At 39.5% G+C, this 17,319-nt stretch overlaps 1 protein-coding gene across 3 annotated transcripts in view; it reads right to left on the minus strand.

Moving 5' to 3' along the window:
- The window catches only part of csmd2 (CUB and Sushi multiple domains 2), a 279,666-nt gene extending 262,636 nt beyond the window's left edge, over positions 1-17,030 (minus strand). For 2 of the 3 annotated variants that reach the window (XM_023959868.1, XM_023959867.1), the window contains exon 1: positions 16,099-17,030. In XM_023959868.1, the coding sequence (XP_023815636.1) occupies positions 16,099-16,273 (175 nt within the window). In that variant the 5' untranslated portion in view covers positions 16,274-17,030. The remainder of the gene's footprint in view (positions 1-16,098) is intronic. The other variant, XM_023959870.1, reaches the window with a different exon arrangement.
- Positions 17,031-17,319: the final 289 nt, after the last annotated feature.

The raw sequence follows: 17,319 nt of genomic DNA on the forward strand, positions 1-17,319 counted from the left end.
CCCAAAAATACATGTGTGTTCATTTATGAGCTTAATGGATGATCAGGTTCCAGTTTTGGTTTACAGAACAACGGCTGAAGAACTTGCCTAATGTTTTTGGAACGTCATTCTGGCTTTCTGCACCGCTGCTCAGAAAATAGTTTACCACCATATGCTGCAAGTGGGGTTAACTGAGGCTCAGGATCTCTCTCTGTTCTTTGAAAGCCCTAAGCCTTTGATTAAGTAGATCCTTCACTTGTGGCTTGGATGAATTATTTAAGCCTCGCCCAGGGTGCATTATGAAATTAGCTGCTGGGAGCTGGTGACCTACTCTGAAGCACCTCAGTGTAAATCTGCGGGGAAGAGCTCATCCAGCAGTTGACCCCACTGCCAAACGATAAAGCTCCCATAAACAGACTGCTTACAATGCTCTTTTAGTCCAGGTAGAGAACCATCAAAGAAGGTCATGCTGTTATAATTTTTTTAAGTTTTATTTTTGGGTTGTGCGAGTTCAGATGGACCATTAAGAATATGGAATAATGGGGTTAATGCTGTCTCAGCGAATAGGAAGACGTCTTTTATCCGCTTACATCGGCAGGTGGGGCTGTGGATTGTTACTTTGATCCGGTTGATTCACGGATCAAGATCAACGATTCACAGACTGAACCATGATTTTTACTATTTAATGTCTGAATGGTTGCTGTATGAATGTCTTTTTACTGGATGAATCCAAATTAAAATAATTTGGATTTTATCCCCATCATTTAGACCTTTATTTGAAACATGAGATCAGAATCAACAGATAAGGACAAAAATATTTTTAAAAAGAAAACTGATGTTTGTGACTTTGAACAGTGTCACACTCTAAAGTTTTTTTCTGTCAACTTCCTTAATTTCAGCAGTAAACAAAACTCATACCATGGTCAGGGTGAGTAGTCGATTCTGATTGGCTGCTGGGTGTAAATCGAAGAGTGGTAATGGCCAGTGATAATGTACACCTAAAGAATAAATTCCGGTCACATAGCTTTAATATTCTATATTACTGCGCTGGTTTCTTTAAAACAAACTTTTGCTCTATCATCTGAACAAAAACATGTGAAGATGTGAACTTTCTCTCTAAAATGATGCTTTATTTAACCCATTGTGATGATCAGCATAGATATCCCTTTCCTTTCTCGCTGCAGACAAAGTCGGTGCTGGCTTAGCCGTTGCCACGACAACGTACCGCACCATGCATCAACCGATCCAGCTTTTCTTGAAAAAGAAATTTTAACTAGAAAAAATAAAATAATTAAGTATTAAAAAAAGATTAAATACTGTTTTTTTTTTTTTTTTTTTTAAATGACCATGGTATAAGGAGGATACTGCCCTTCAAAGAGTCCATTATCAGAAATTAACTGACTTCACAAAGGTAACCATCCTACACTTCGGATTGGACGGTTCAGTTAAATTTTGATAAAAGATACTTTGTCGGGCATTGACCCTTACATAAACATCACTGTTGTTCTGGATCTTTTTAGAACAAATCCTGAATCCCTGTTTTTTTTCATTCTTGAAGCTTTCTGACTACAGTTCCAATAGATTGATGACAAGATGATTGTGAATGAAGACACAGCAACTCCTCAATAAAAATGGAACAACTAGAGAACTCTCACAGCCCTTTCATCTAAACTGACAACATTGTTTCCATGTCTTACTAACTGACTTTTTTCATCTTTAGATGAAATTGACCACAAGATTCTCATAATATTCCTGAATTCATTTTTTATTCTATTTTACTAATCTATTTTTTATTCTAACTTATAAATTACTTTTCAATAAAAACTAAAAGTAAATAATTTATTTTAGAAAACTGATGTAACTGAATTTAACTTTTTTTTTTTTAATTTACAAAAAAAACAATACTTTGAAAATAAGAAGCTTCACCGACACTTTACTTTGAAGATTTATCAACTTCCGGTGACAATAGCACATTTGATGTCTTTGTATACTAAACATCTTGCATTATTCTGCATTTTAGAGCAATAATTACATTGTCAGATTAGTATTTTTTGCTACATTAGATTTATAAATAACGCAAATCAGCTATTTTAGATGTGGCAAATATTTGTCCTTGTATTTCCAGGAACAGATTACAAATATCTGAGTTTTCACATTCTCTGTACAGCCCTACTGGCTGGTGTGTATGGGAATGTTTGACATCTGTAACAGATTTGCCGTCCAGTGTTCTGCCTGCAGCTCCAAATGTCTGGGGTGAAAACTGTTAAACAACCCTTTTTTTTTTGTTTTGTTTTGTTTTGTTTTTTATCCGTGCATGTAGCAGCTATTGTTTGTCTTGCAGAGTCATTTGTTTAGAAATAGGCACGCAGAACAACTGAGCGCTCTGACAGTTTGATAAATTGATGATCACTGTGCTGCACTCAGGCAGGACTGCAGCCCCTCACAGTGGAGGACAGAGACAGGAAAAGACTAGAGAAGAACAAGATGGACGAGACTGAGGCTAAAGGGGCCAGAGGGCTGAATTAATGTATAGATGTGTGAGAAAATAGATTTGAAAGATGCACTTGTGTAATAATAGAAGCAAAAAGTGAGATGAGGTAAGAAAAGGTGGCATATGGGGGTTAGGTGGGAGGAAAATCAAAGAATCTGCAGCAAAAACTTGACAAATAGAGTGGAGAGAGCAACAACCAATGACAAAAGTTCGTTTGAAAGAGGTCACTGGTGTTACATTCACAGTATAGTAAAATCTGATCTGCTTTCTTGGCAATACACAACACAATGTGTCTAAAAATCAACCCTATAGCCCCCCCCTTTTTTTTTTTTTTTTCAAATGAGTTCAGACTTTTCAAATTTCTCTTTCAGCTGCATTTATAAAATCTTTCTGAACCAACCGAGGATTTTTGACAGTAAATAGAACAGGAAGCTCTTGTAGAAGTTCGAAAATTGTTCCCTCTCAACTAGACTCCATGGCCTCTCAGCACTAACATTAACCTTGAGCTTCCTCCACAGAATCTCAATGTAACTCAGATCCAGACTCCAAGACAGCTACTCCACGTACAACCTTGAATGATGTCCTTCAAAATGTTTTGAACCCATTTAGCGATCCGTTTGGAGTCATTAACTAAATGGAGGACTAACGGAACAGAGGATGGATCGGCTGTGCCTTTTTCTAACAATGTTCTGGAAAAAAAAAATGCATGTATGATTCAGCAGGACGTGATGCCAAAAAGATGAAGAACCTCACACCCAGTCATGAAACTACCACCTCCATGTCTCTTTTTGTTTTCAGATTTAAAAATTCTCTCTTTTCTGCTTTCTAATGCAGAATTTGTGTTAGATTGGGTCTTTAGGGCAAAGGACAGACATGCAGAACTCACACCTGTATTTCAAATAGCTTGGGTGGGCTGCTCACACAGCACGGGTCTTCTCAAGGCCACGTCACACAGCCACTACGTACATTTTGTGCACATTGCACAGCCAGAAATTGGTCATACGTGAATATCCGTGGATGTATGCACACAGATGAATCACGAATGAACCACATTAAAACCACGGAGGAAGTAAAAAATAAACCACGCAAAGAACACGTAAATTAAAAAAGAAGATAACCCAAGCATAATTATTGTGCTTGTTATACAGCATTTATTGATGATTCGTGCATCAATTCTGTCATTTTAACATGATATGTGTGCTATATACGCGATATGAAAATTATACATCGGTGCTACATATGTGAAATGTATATGTGGAACAGTCATGGAAAGCCACAAATCTGAGCAAAAATCACGCACATTTACTAAAGATTTACATAATAATTGCATTTAAACTACTTAAAATAAGTAGTTTAAATATTACTTAAGTCTAATACTCAAAAAAAAAAAAAATGTTTTTTGAGTTTGCTGTGCAAAAAAACAACTTTTTTTTTGCACAGCTGAAAACGAAATTTACATAAAGACCCGTCGGCTGAAACCCTCAAAGGACATCTGTGGACATTGACGAATGACGAACACAAGAAACAGGTGTGAATTACGTTTACCATGCATGGCTCACAAAAAAACAAAATGAATATGTGGAAAATGTGCACAATGTATATAGTGGCTGTGTGACACAGCCTTTAGCTGATGACCTTTCAGAGCATCATCAGGCAGAGACCTCACAGACAAAGCACACTCATTGGTGTTTCTAAACACAAAGTAATTACTGAGATATTTAAGTCTTAAGAAAATTAGACTGAAAACTGATGTTTTTATTTTAATTTTTAGAAAGGATATTTTCTTTAACTGACTTTAAATGTAGAAATAACAGTTCTTAACTTGGATATTTCATATCATTTGAGTTGTATTTTTAAATTGTTTTTAATTCAGTTTCAATTTCTGTTTGAGTATTCTTCATCTGTCTTTCTATGTTTCAATATGTTGAGGTAAAAAAATAATCATAATAATGTGCTTGCTAATCTTTGTTTTTTTTGTTTGTTTTTTTTGTGTGATATTTATTCTGTACTTATTTGGTTGGTCCGTTTTCTATGGATGATGTCACACTCTTGTACAGTCAATGGTCTACCCTGTTTTCTAAAATATTGTTTATACCGTAAATGCATTGATATTCTGCATTATTCTGTCTTCTACATCCATACATTTTATGTGCTCAGATGCAGTTACAGCTGGCTCTTTTCATCACAGAAAACATCATTTTGCCACAATGATACTCATGAGACTATGATTACTGCAGTAAAGATCAGTCTTTTGGCTCGGCTTCTATTTTTGGAAGGGATTTCTTTACACCTACATCTGTCTCCTCTCCTTATCTTTTACCTTTTTCTTCAGAGAAAAAAAAAAAGGTAAGACACTGAGGCCATCCTGTTCTGACAGTCAAATGAGTAAAAGTGAACTATGCGAAGCCAGCTGTTTAGAGCTGTTGCTTTAGCATTAAATGAACACAAGATGTCTGCTATGTAAACCAACAACCTGGAAACAACTAGTGAAACATGAAAAATACAAATTACTTCATCTGCATTTTTTTTGTTTTTTTTGGCTGTAGTTGTTTCAAAATATGTACAGTTGTCTTAGTGGTGAGACGTTCTGCCATCAGGCACAGTGCAAGTCTGAGCATCGTCAGATTGCTGATCCACTGAGCTCAGCTCTTTTCTAATTCTCAAGTAAAAAGCATTAAAAATGTATAGTTCTTTTCCATAGGGCGTCATATCTACAAAGACTAAGCATCAGATGTGGAATCATTTCCTACCTAATAAGTGACTCCCTTTAGGGTTAATTGAGCAACAACAAAGCTATCTAGAGTCATATATATGACCTGCCCCATGAGTAAACGTCAAACAACCAAATGTTTGGCCTGTGTGTCAGTAACTGCCTCCCTGTTGGGTAGATAAAGCCTTCCGCCCCATATATCCTTTCAGCACAACTATTTGTCTCCTGACGTGTCAGCGCATATGCGCTCCTTGACCGCATCATAACTGAATTAACCTCGAGATGGCTGCCATTAAAATGGAAATGGGTTAGCTTAGCGATCCTGCTCGCCTTCATGCATTAGGCTAATGTCCTGGCCATGACTACGCTGGTGCTATTAAGGACCAGCCAAATGCAGTGGAAGGTGCTGCTGTGCTTGGTTGCTCTTTGTCCTTGCTCCTGCAGATTTAGTTTTGTTTTGTTTTCTCCTCATTTGCCTAATTTGTAGAGTTTTTTTGTTTTACTTTTCATTTAAAATGGAAAGATTTGGTTTACTTTTGGGTCTTGAAATAGCCTCTTCCTGGAAGAATATTTTACACACACAAGGGATTCCTGCTCATCCATCCATCCATCCATCCATCCATCCATCCATCCATCCATCCATCCATCCATCCATCCATCCATCCATCCATCCATTTTCTAACCCCCTTCTGTCCCTTTCAGGGTCACGTGGCTGCTGGAGCCTAAACTGGCCAGGTTGCCAGTCAAATATAATAAAACAAAGCACACTGCAAATATGGCAACTCATTTCCATCCTCTACTGCAGTCATCCCTAACCCCCAGAGCACTGGCACCTGTTTGTGGAGCAGTTGGTACCGGGCCACAGAGAAATAAATCACGACCTACTTTCTTTTTTTTTTTTGCATTTTCCTTTTTAATTTCTGAAACTGAAGGAAGTTTTATTTTACAAAAACTACTGGATTCTCTCCACCACTATTCTTGGCACTTGTCAAAATGTTTAAAACGTCTCCATAATATTTACATCTGACGTTCCGTCCAACCCCCAGCAACGCAACCCAATCTTTACACAAAAGTTCTATTTCCAGTCTGTTGACGCGGCAATTTTGTTGTAAAAAAACAACTGAATGGGTTAAGGGAAAATTTATATCACATTTCAATGGTTCCGACAGAAAATCTAGAGTATTAATAAAGTTTGAACCCACTGAAGATATTTACCCTCAAAAATTAAAGGAGAACTGGAAGCCAAAAAAAAAAAAATCAATCAATCAATCACCCACTCCAGTCTTGTACGGGCCGGTCCATATAAATATTGTCTGACATTTAACCAATCTGTGGATTGGAAAAGGTTTGGTACCACTGCTCTACTGTACTGTTGTCCCAGTTCATCCACAGGCTCTGGCATTTCTTTCAAGGTTCTGCTAACGCAAATGGCAACGCAGTTCGCACACACAAATGAACACAAACTTAAATACACTCAAGTACGCTCCGGAGAGAAAAAATAAAAAGAAGAGCATCCTGCAAGTTAAGATGCATTAGAGAAGGGCTCAAGCATAAAAACAGATACCGAATGCACATTTGCATACACTCGTGCACACATTTCTGCCTGCCTGTTATCAGGGATGGCAAGAAAAAGCACAATGGAGCATGTGTTCTCTCTAACAGAGAGCAAGAGAAGGGGGAAGCTAGGCATTTCCTTCCAGCTGGGTCATATTTAACCAGCAGTGTTATCATGCCAGCGAAGAAGAAAAAATGTTCCAACCGCCCACAGCCTTTCAGAGAACTCCAGTCTTTCAATTTCACAAGACATTTTGCGCATATCAAATATTGGTTCGATAAAGAAGGCTCCGTTTGGGTTGTTTTCACTATATTTTACACATGCTAATAACCCTATGGCATAAACATGAGCAACAGAACTTCTTGACAGCATGTGAACCGAAATAAATCAATATACAGCAGTTTCTTCATTTGAAATTCCCACTTTTCGTGGGGGCGTTTGACTCAGCTTTGATACAAACGGACCTCCCACTCAAATGGATGCTCTAGGACGCTTTAGAGTTGTGTATCGATGAGCGGGACAGAAAAAAAAATTATTCATTTGGAAGCAGCGTGTCGTTCCCATGACAACATCATAAGAGGAGAACACAGAAGGCAACCCCTTGCCTCAATTATTCATCATGACTTGAGTCTGCTTTACGTGGGACTTTCGAACACGTGCGGACTCCCACGGCGTGGTGCATCCAGAGTCTCGTTGAGTGTGCTCAAATTCACAGTCAAGCTCACGGATACAGACTGAGATGCCTGAAATTATTTCTGTTTTCTCCTTCAGCCGCTCCGATGCTTGTAAGCAGAATTACGCGTGACAGTGATGTGTGAAACAGCGAAAGTCAATTATCGCCTCATTTTCATTCTCCTCACATGTGAGAGCCTGTCTCTTTGAGTTACATTAAACCCAAAGCTCCACAGCCAGAGTGCACCCCCCCCTTCGTGTTTTTTCACCTAAATTATTTAAGAAATCTGAAAAAAAAATCCCAACTTTCTGATTTGTCTCTTGAGCATCAACAGGAGGCCGAGCATCCCCCTCCTTTTGCAGATGAATTTGTCGATTTATGTTGGAGTGATGAGGAATTTGTGAACACGGTATGGACATTAAAGCAGAGAGGCTGAGAGGCTTCAAAGGTCATGAAATGGATGAGCCGACGATCACTCCCACTCTCAGCAGGAAACTGTATCCCTCCAACCCAGACCAAACCTCACCCCAAGGAAGACTTAAAGTCCCACTCCGATCATCTTTTGATCTATTTTCAAAGTGTACCAACTTTTGTTTTTTTTAACTGATAATGATGCTTTTAGCCAAAAATCTAAAAACCTGTCAATTTCCGGGACATCGTTTTCTTCGTCATTTTACACCAAAAAATGAATACAATTAGTACCACTAATGCAATTAGTGTCAGACATAAAACATTTGCCTTTTCTGGTTAAATATCCCATACCAACAGAGCAAAAACCTTTTAGAAGTATGGGGCATCTTCTGTTTGTGCATGTCGTTCCCTTTTTGCCATATTCCTTCAGGGGTCTCCACAGCGAATCAGCTTTCACGGATTCACACAGATGGTTTGGCAGAGATTTTTGTGTCGGTGTCCCCTCCTGAAACAACCCTGTATTTTATTCAGGCTGGGGGCCGGCACAGGGGGACCCAGACCTCGGACCCCTCGTACATTGGGGCGAAAAACTATTTAGTCAGCCAGCTGTAAACTAGCAGGAGAGAGTGTAAACAGAGAACTCTCATTTATGGGTGAGGGAGAGCGGGGTTGCTCTTCGCCAATGGTCCCACCCGTATCTAAACTACTGACTGTATGCTAGAAAACAGCAGTTTTTTTTTTTTTTTACTTTGGCTAAAAACAACATATTCATAATTTAAAGACCACTGGGAACACTTTGATAATAGATCAACATGTGATTGGAGTGGGACGTTAACGGTTCTTGTTAATGGGTGTGTTTGTGTGTGTGTGTGTGGTGGGGGGTCGGGGTGTTCTGAAGAGAGCCTCAACACTATATAAAGCTATACTTTCCCTTCACTTGAGCTCATTAGAAATGTATGTCCTCTGTTGAAACCAAACACGTAACACGAGCCAGGAGACAAGTCCCATAACAACAGGTTAAACTGGGTTAGAACTCCAAACATTTTCTTAGTCATTTGCTCCAAACACACAAAAAGATGATTTATTTAAACCTGTCTCCCTCACACAACTTTGGCTTTAAATAATGTCTTTTAAAAGCTAGTATGAATCACTTCTTCAACACTTGGGAGGGAGTTGGAGGGATGAGTGGATCTGCAGGTTTTCTGGTTTCCATGTTGTTGCCTGGCAACCGGTGGTCACTACATGAAAATACTTCTGGAAAAAAAAGTGTTCCATGTGTGTAACCCCAGTACGAATCAGCAAAAGTTAGTTATTATTACACTTGTGCTTTTGTGCAACTTTAATGAGCCAAATGTGAAGAGTGAGTTACTTTTATTAAATGCATATTTTAAATTACAAGGAAAAAAGATGCGAACATTTGTTTTCAAAAAACAGAAAAAAGAAAAGTTTGGGGAAAAATTTTGAATTTTTTGTTCCTAACTAGTAAAATAATAACAATTTGTATAAAAGTAGCACATACAAAAATCATTACATTTCCTGCATTTTATAAATATTTTGAGCAGCTGAAACAAAATTGTCATACTAGCCTTTACAATTGGAGGACTATAAATCACTTTGCAACACAATCACGGCCTCTCCTTACATGATGAGTCCACTTTTTTTCCAGAGAAAGACCCCTGACAGATTACCTTTACACCAAACAGTGAGAAAAGCACGATGGGAATGAAAAAAGACAAGGACAAGGACAAGATACCTCCTGCCCAGAGTCTAATCTTCAATCTCTGGGATCACTGGTATCTGATAAGAACGGTGTAAATTGAAAAGCTAAAGAAATCCCTGCCTCTACTTTGTGTCGGTACAAGACAACCAGGGCAGCTGTGTCTGTCTCTCACTTTTAGGGGATTTACAGTAGCTGGAACAAGTTTGCGTGTCTCGGCTATTTTGTGCTTCACAGCTGCTATATACAAACTGACATGTATAAGCTGTCCTGCACAGCCAGACATCCACTTTTTCTGTTAGCAGGTATAAAAAAGTGTCTTTCCCACACATATGTCGTCAGATTCTTGGGCCCTGCAGTTAGCAGCAACCTTTCCACTCACAAAATAGTCTCTAACTGTACACAACATTGATTAAAAACAAAAAAAAAAACAAAGTCTCCTTACCTCAAAAGAGAAAAGTTGTGGCCATTGATTAGTATTTTGAGCTCACACGTTTCGTGGCCATAATTTTTATATTTAGTATGCACAAATTAGTATTCTTATTTAATCCATTTCTAATTTCTGGTTCCAAAGTGGTAATATGTGTGTGGTCAACAAACATTAAAGGAAAATTTGAATTCAAATACAAAATGTTGTGGGAACATATTAGCATTTTGTGGCCATAAATTACCATTTTTTTTAGGAACATCCTAGCATTGTTTTGTGCACAGACTAGCCTTTTGTATGCACAAAATACAAATTTGTTCCCACAAAATGCTAATTTGTGTCCAAAAAGTTCTAATTTGTGTCCACAAAGTTCTAATTTGTGCCTAAAAATACTAATTTGTGCATACACAATGATAATTTATGCATACAAAATACTAATTTGTGCACACAAAATACAAATTTGTGTACACAAAATACTATTTTGTTCCCACAAAATACAAATTTATAAAATATGCAAACCTTTCCACACAACTCATGTATGCACATAAAACTCTAATTTGTATGAACAAAATGCTAATAAAATGCTAATTTGTGCCCACAAAATCCTAACTTACTATAACAAAATACTAAATTGTTGCCACAAAATGTTAATTTGTGTGCAAATTTGGCCAAAATTTGAAATTCGAGGGAACAATTTGTTCTTTGTATACATATTTTTTTTCATTTTGTTATTTTATGTCCACAACTCAATTTCTAAAGGAGCTCAGCTTTTAAATTTAAATTTAAAAAAAGTTTTAATAGAAGGTGTTTAACAGACAGGCTCACAGGAATGTGTTGCAGTCTCCAAATGTGAAGCATGAGCAGTGCCAGAACAGAAACACTGCTCCATTTGTATTCCCCCGAGAAGCAAAGCAGCCAAAATACACATTTATTCATTGAATGCTGTGCTCAGGGACATGTTGAGAATTACATTTTAAGAAATTGTTCTAAACTTCAATTAGATTTAACCTCCAGACTTGCAATAATACCCCCAGATACATGAATGATTTGGAAAATTTGTCTGGATTAAATTCTGTGAAAGAAGTTTTTCTTAAATTTTGACGCAATCAGAATTTGATAAAGCTGTTTAAAAGAAGACATTTTCCTTTTGGAGTGATGTTTTTTTCGTTTATGAGGTGTTCGTAGGCAGCTTGAGTGAAAAGGTTGCGAAAGCGGCAAGGCTGAATTTAAGAGAACTTATTGAAGGGGGTGCTTGTGTGCACCCATCAAGGTGCGTGTGAGTCAGAGTGTAGCTGTGATCAGTGTGACGAAGCACAGCGACAGATCTCTGGCCATCTGGAGACAGATATGGCATGAATCACCAGTGGGCTGACGAAGGCCGGGGAGGGGAGGGGGCAGGACGCCTGGACGGAGCTGGTGGATGGATGGGAAAGGTCCAGCAAGAAGATAAACAAAGGGGCGGGCTGACATGTCAGCAGGTGGATGAGTAAAACGCTGCTCATGAGAATGATGAGCAGTTACATGATTTGAAAGCTGCATACACTCACACTGTTGTACATTTACCATTCCCAGCAGCTCTGCTTGTAAACACTTTTGTCTAATCATCCCAAAGTAAATGGGGGGGGAGTAATTCATCAACTCATCTTGACACATGCTGGCACAAGCTTATCATAAGCTGTTTGACTTTTAAAGTATGAGTTTGGCTGATTCCTGATAACAAATAAGCTCTTCTTAATGGATAATTTACAGAAGAAACCTCGGCTGGTGTAATCTCACCATCCCTCTCCAATTATCCTTTTTTTTTCTGTCACAGACTTGATTCCTGTTGTTTTACCCCCTTCCTGTGTCATATTTTAAGGATGTCCATCCTCGGCTCCACTGCCACTCTTTCTGCCTCTGCAAATCTCTATAAAGCGTCCTTGTTTACCTCCGCAGGGCATGCAACAAGACAGCTCCACATCCAGCTTCCACTCCTGCTCAATGATAAATGAGCAACAGGAGAACTTGGAATTCAGAGCTGGAGGCAGACAGGTGAGGAACACGGCTTACAGGGAACGTGCAGATATTTGTCACAAAGAAAACACAAAGCAGTGTTATTTCAGCACACTAATAACCACTTAACTCTGCCCTCAGTCAACTCAGCCGCTCTGCCATGAATGCTGTTCTGGAATGATATTCCTCCAGAGCTGCGCATGATGTCAGACAACAACAGTTTAAAACATCAACTACAAACTAACTTTTTTTAGATTGGCTTTTAATATTCAGTAGTTTTAGCATTTTATATTAATTTTATTCAATTCTTATCTTTCTCTTAGTTATTTTACTGCTTTATTTTCTATCTTGCAACAAAAATAGTCTTATAAATGAAGTTTTTTAAGAGCAAACTAATCTTAGTTTGAGAAAACTTGTCTAAGAGACAATCAAAATAAGAATTCTTGGTGAGACCTTTTTTTTTCTTATTTAAAGTAAATCTGCAAATGGTGTAATATTGTTTTACTTGTTTGTAAGGAGCCTGATTTTTTCAGTGTGTATTTTGTGGGGTTGTTTATTAAATGATCTTGATTGGCTCACTTTTAAAATGTTCTTTTTATTGCTTTTTTTTTTTTACTGTGAAGCACCTGCACACAACGGCGTTGTAAAGTACTATATAAATAAAGATTAATTAATTCATTTAATTACTTTCATTCCATACTTTACATGAAGTTCCTATAGTAATCTATACATTATTTTGAAGATGGATCTGTTAAAAGGGTAAAAGAACATCAATATCCCTTAAAGATCCTTCTGGTAGTTTCTAAAAAATAAAAAAACTTTGTGATTGTTGACTTTATAGCTGTTTTGGAAGTGACATGCATCAAAAAACTGCTAATGAGCGTATGGTCTAAAATGTGTTTCCACTAACTCAGCACTTCCTTCCCTACATTAACTAACTTTGAACATATAGAAGACAGAAAGTCAGATGCCCATATTCAATTTGAACAAAACTGGAATAGTTATAGAAGAAACAACAAATAAATGACCGAATGTCAGTACATGCATTTTTGTGGAGATGTTACTTTCCTTTTTTGGCCACAAAACACCAAAACTCATTTAAGCCATTCCAAACATGCTTACCATATGTTATGCACTATAAGGTGCACTAAAAAGCCTTTCTATTCATTTAAAAAATGACAGTGCGCCTTTTAATTCAGAACATTAATATATATATTTTATTTATTTATATATATATATATATATAAATGGGTTTTGCTTTTTGATTCTGAAGTGTCTTTTTTGGCAAAGTTGAGAGTTATTGTAGTCACAATAGTGTTTGTTTTAGCGAAATCAGTCTGGTTTTTTTTTACAAGTTGCAAACAAGATTGGGAGCTACCTGTGTTGTAAATGCGCCAACGTAGCTTACGCTTCTAGCGTGTTACAAACAAGTTCTGGAGTTACTTGTTTACAGTTTATAAACTGTGAATGCAGTTAATAAAGTCTGACTGACAGACTTATCTTTCTTTCTTTTTAAACATACTTTTTGTGAGCTGTAACACGGTTTTAATGTTTTTGTTTTTACTCAAAAAACAATTGTATGGCTTCTCCTCACATCAAAACAGCTTAACCACTGCAAGTAATTATTTTTCCATCTATTATGAACATTAAAATAGCTTTAATAAGATCCACACTACATCATGTATCATTTCCAGCTCTTGGTTGACCTGCTTGTCTTCAGCTTTTGTCAAATAGTAGAAGCAGTAGATATTTTTTACTAGATTGGATACAACGGCTCCCATTGACTGGTGTTGTACTTTCTCCTTGGCTTTGCTTGTCTGTTAATGTAAAATAATAGGGTCAAAAACTCAAATCTGAAGTACAAGCAAACTTTGATATGACCCAGTTAGACAAAGGTCTGACGAAAGCTCAGACAACCCCGGGAAAAGCAGCCAGTTCTCTGCTGCTGCAAGGGCTGCTGGTGAGGGTGCTGTCCGTGGTCCTGAAGACAGTGACCCTGAGCGACAGCTTCAGCTGCGCCTGGGTGCGCAAAATGTCACCCATTTGGCTAATGAGGGTGAAATTCACTATTATATCATAATCATTTTAAAGTGACAAGGTCCTCAATAAAAATGCATGATATACACTGTTCCAAGAAGAACAGGATCATCCATCACTGCATCAACAGCAACGACTCTTGTGTGTTCTGTAGGTCATTGGTGCCTTAATTTGATTTATTGAACTTGGAAAACGACTTTACATATTTTATTTTATCTCATCCAATCTTGATCTGAGAACGCGCGCACACACACTCGGGAGCGCGCACACGCGTTTCCGGCGCCTGGCTGCTCTAATACAAGCAGATGTTGTAAAGTGAGAACATAAAGATAAAAAGGGCGGAAGGAGAGCGAAGCCCTCCAGACCTAATAACGTTTCTGCAAGTTGCATCATTGGCGCACTTTTAAAAAAGAGAAACGTGAGGCGGGAGCAGGGCCGAGTGTGGACATGGATATGCTGAGTGGCGCTCTCGTGCGCCGCTGAGAATGCCGAAGATGGAGAGCAAAAACACGTGGAAGAAAGGGATAACACGTGATCTCCTTTTATCCATTCTCCTCTTTTTTCATAAGTCCTTTCCTTCCCATTTTTAGAGGTTGATGAGCGCGCATGGGGCGCGCAGTTCTGTGGGACACCTGTTTTGGATGCTGTGGCACAGACAAGCGCGCGTCTTTGCTAGGAGCATTTCAAACATCTTTACATGAAAAACTGAACTGGTTGATCAATAATAATAATTGAGACAGGAAATCATGGGACTGAGATATACCAGGAACCAAGTGTCTCCACTTCACTGTGCGCTCTCCTCTCGGCTGTGCGGGTCTTTGGTGCCGCTCAATGGGAGGAAGAGGAAACTGCTGGTGGCTGTAGCGATAACGGACCACCGTACTGCCGGTATGTGGCATTCACACACATTCATTAGCTTGTGCTACGTATATTTTTAAAGAAGCTCTACAATTACTTTTACTAGTTATTCCAACATAGGTGCAACAAATTGATGCATCGTTATTGATGCAGATCCAAACGGCAATCGAGTCATTAAAAGCTCTCAGGGCGCAAATAAGAGGAGCAGTTTCCACGAGGAGGTGGGAAAATTTACTCCACAGGAAAACCGTGGGAGATTTGTTACTATCATTAGCACAGGGCTGCGTGCGCTTTAACCATGTGACCATAGCCGACGCAGTGGGCCTTTTTTTTGCGTGGTCGGTTGATGACACAAGTTGGTTCAGAAGTGGGCGACAGTAGGAGTCAGTGTGAAGGTGGGTGGTTTTGGACAAAGCTGAACACAAATTTGAAAAAAAAAAAAGTGTGATGAAATAGTGCGTTTATGCTGGTGGACCAAACAGGAGTCCAACTTAAGTTTAAAGTGTTTTTTTCTATTATTTTCTCCCTCTGAAAATACAACCAAAAAAGAATAATGTGTGTTTTAATTTATTAAAATACCTAAAGGATAAAATAATACAACCCGAACAAATCTGAGCTCAGAAGGATGAGAAGAACCCCATATTTTAGGAGCTGATCAAGTTCCCAAGACTAGAAAGTAAATGTTGGCAATCTGTTGAATATTCATCTCCAAAAATGTTTCATTCCCAATTAATCAAGAACACAAAAGCGAATGGGAGTTAATTAGGCCCATCCACCGTGCACGGCTCAAGGCGCGGGCACGTATCCCAGAGAAACAGGGGAAGCTGAAAGGAGGGATGGAGCGGTTTGTGTAAGAGGAACTCCAAGATTCTGGCTTATTCTACGACGCTCTAAGAATGAGGAGGACATGTGTTTAGGTATCACCCCCCACCCCAGACACAACCTCATGGACTCTGAGGATCTTCTTGGCTGACCACCTCAAACAGGCGTTCCCCTCAAAAAAGTTATTTGATTGGAAGTTACATTCACACTGCAATAACTTTAAAAGATAGAACAGCGACATCACATTGGGGGTGGGGGGTGGGGGCTGGGGGGTTGATCCGAAATGCGCCTTCTGTGCGTGCGTGCATGCTGCTGATTTGCATTCAGTCAGAGCTCAGGGAGGGTGGGTGGTGGAGTCTAGGGCAAGCCTGCTGCATTTGGATGTTTTCAGCTCTAAAGATGGGGGGGGGGGGGGGGGGGACTTACCCTTCACTGAGGTGGCCAGAAGTCCCATGTATAGGAGCAGCAGCCGGCTCCAGTGGTGCGCCTGTACTCCTGCCCTCATCAGAGACATGCCCCGTATTCCGTCCCCTCTCTTGCATACGCATTCCACTTTCCTCCCAAGTCCCGACGCCCCGTCCAGATTGGAAGCGACGGTCATGGCGTTTTTTTTATATATATATATATTTTTCCTTTTTTTTTTTCCTCTCTGGTTTGGCAGGCGCGGCGACTTTTCAGATGCTCAGAGAAGGGGGTTTGACTCGGTGTCGGAGCTGAGAAAAATCCCAATGCATGAAGGAGGCTCGGATCTCGCAGCTGGACTGAACCATGTCATGCGGGGACTGAGGGGTTCAGTGTCTCTCAGAAGATAAATTTTACGTCTTAAGAAGGTAGGGGGGGAAAAGAAGCCACGAAGGGGACAAGTGGTCAGTGATGTGCACAAGAGCAGGGGGTGGGGGGGGGACACACCAAAATCCTTCGTCTGCTCCACATATGCCACAGATCCTCCCAGAACCAGCACCACAAAGCCCAGAAAAACCTTCCTTCACTTTCTCCCGCAGCACTTGTTTGTCCGTATGTCTGTTTTATTTCCACTTAATAAAATCATCTGTCGATATTCCACGTTTGCTTTGGGCAGCAGAGGAGATTCCAACCGGCGCAGAGTGATGGAGAGCCGCGCAGCTGATTCCCGGATGAAAGAGGACCTGACGGAGACGTAGAGAAGTTGTCGGTCCCCGTCGGACCGTTTCTAGTCAGTGAACGGGTCGGAGCGAGCCGCAGAAGTAATCCCAGGATCGCAGCGCGTGGCCACAGCGTCGTCTTGGGTCTGCGCGACGCCAAGAATCAGACTGCAGACCTCTCTCTCTCCCTCTCTTCCTCTCTCCGCGCGCCTCTCTCTCTGCTCGCTTCTATCTCCCCCCACGCGCGCGCTCTCCCTCTTCCACCCGCCCCCCTCTGCCGTTCACATCGACCCTCCAGTCGGTTCACATGCCAGCACTTTCGGAAGCAAGTCAACGGGAAAGCAGGTGCTCATGGCAACCGAAGGTCACCAGTCACGTCCGTCATGATTTATTTCACCGTGATAATAATAATAATAATAATAATAATAATAATAATAATAATAATAATAATAATAATAGTTTATTGATTGATTGATTTCAAGCAATTTTGAGGACTTAAAAACTATGAAAAAAGAAAAAACAAACA

The sequence above is a fragment of the Oryzias latipes genome, chromosome 11, assembly GCF_002234675.1.
Source record: "Oryzias latipes chromosome 11, ASM223467v1".
Lineage (NCBI taxonomy): Eukaryota > Metazoa > Chordata > Actinopteri > Beloniformes > Adrianichthyidae > Oryzias > Oryzias latipes.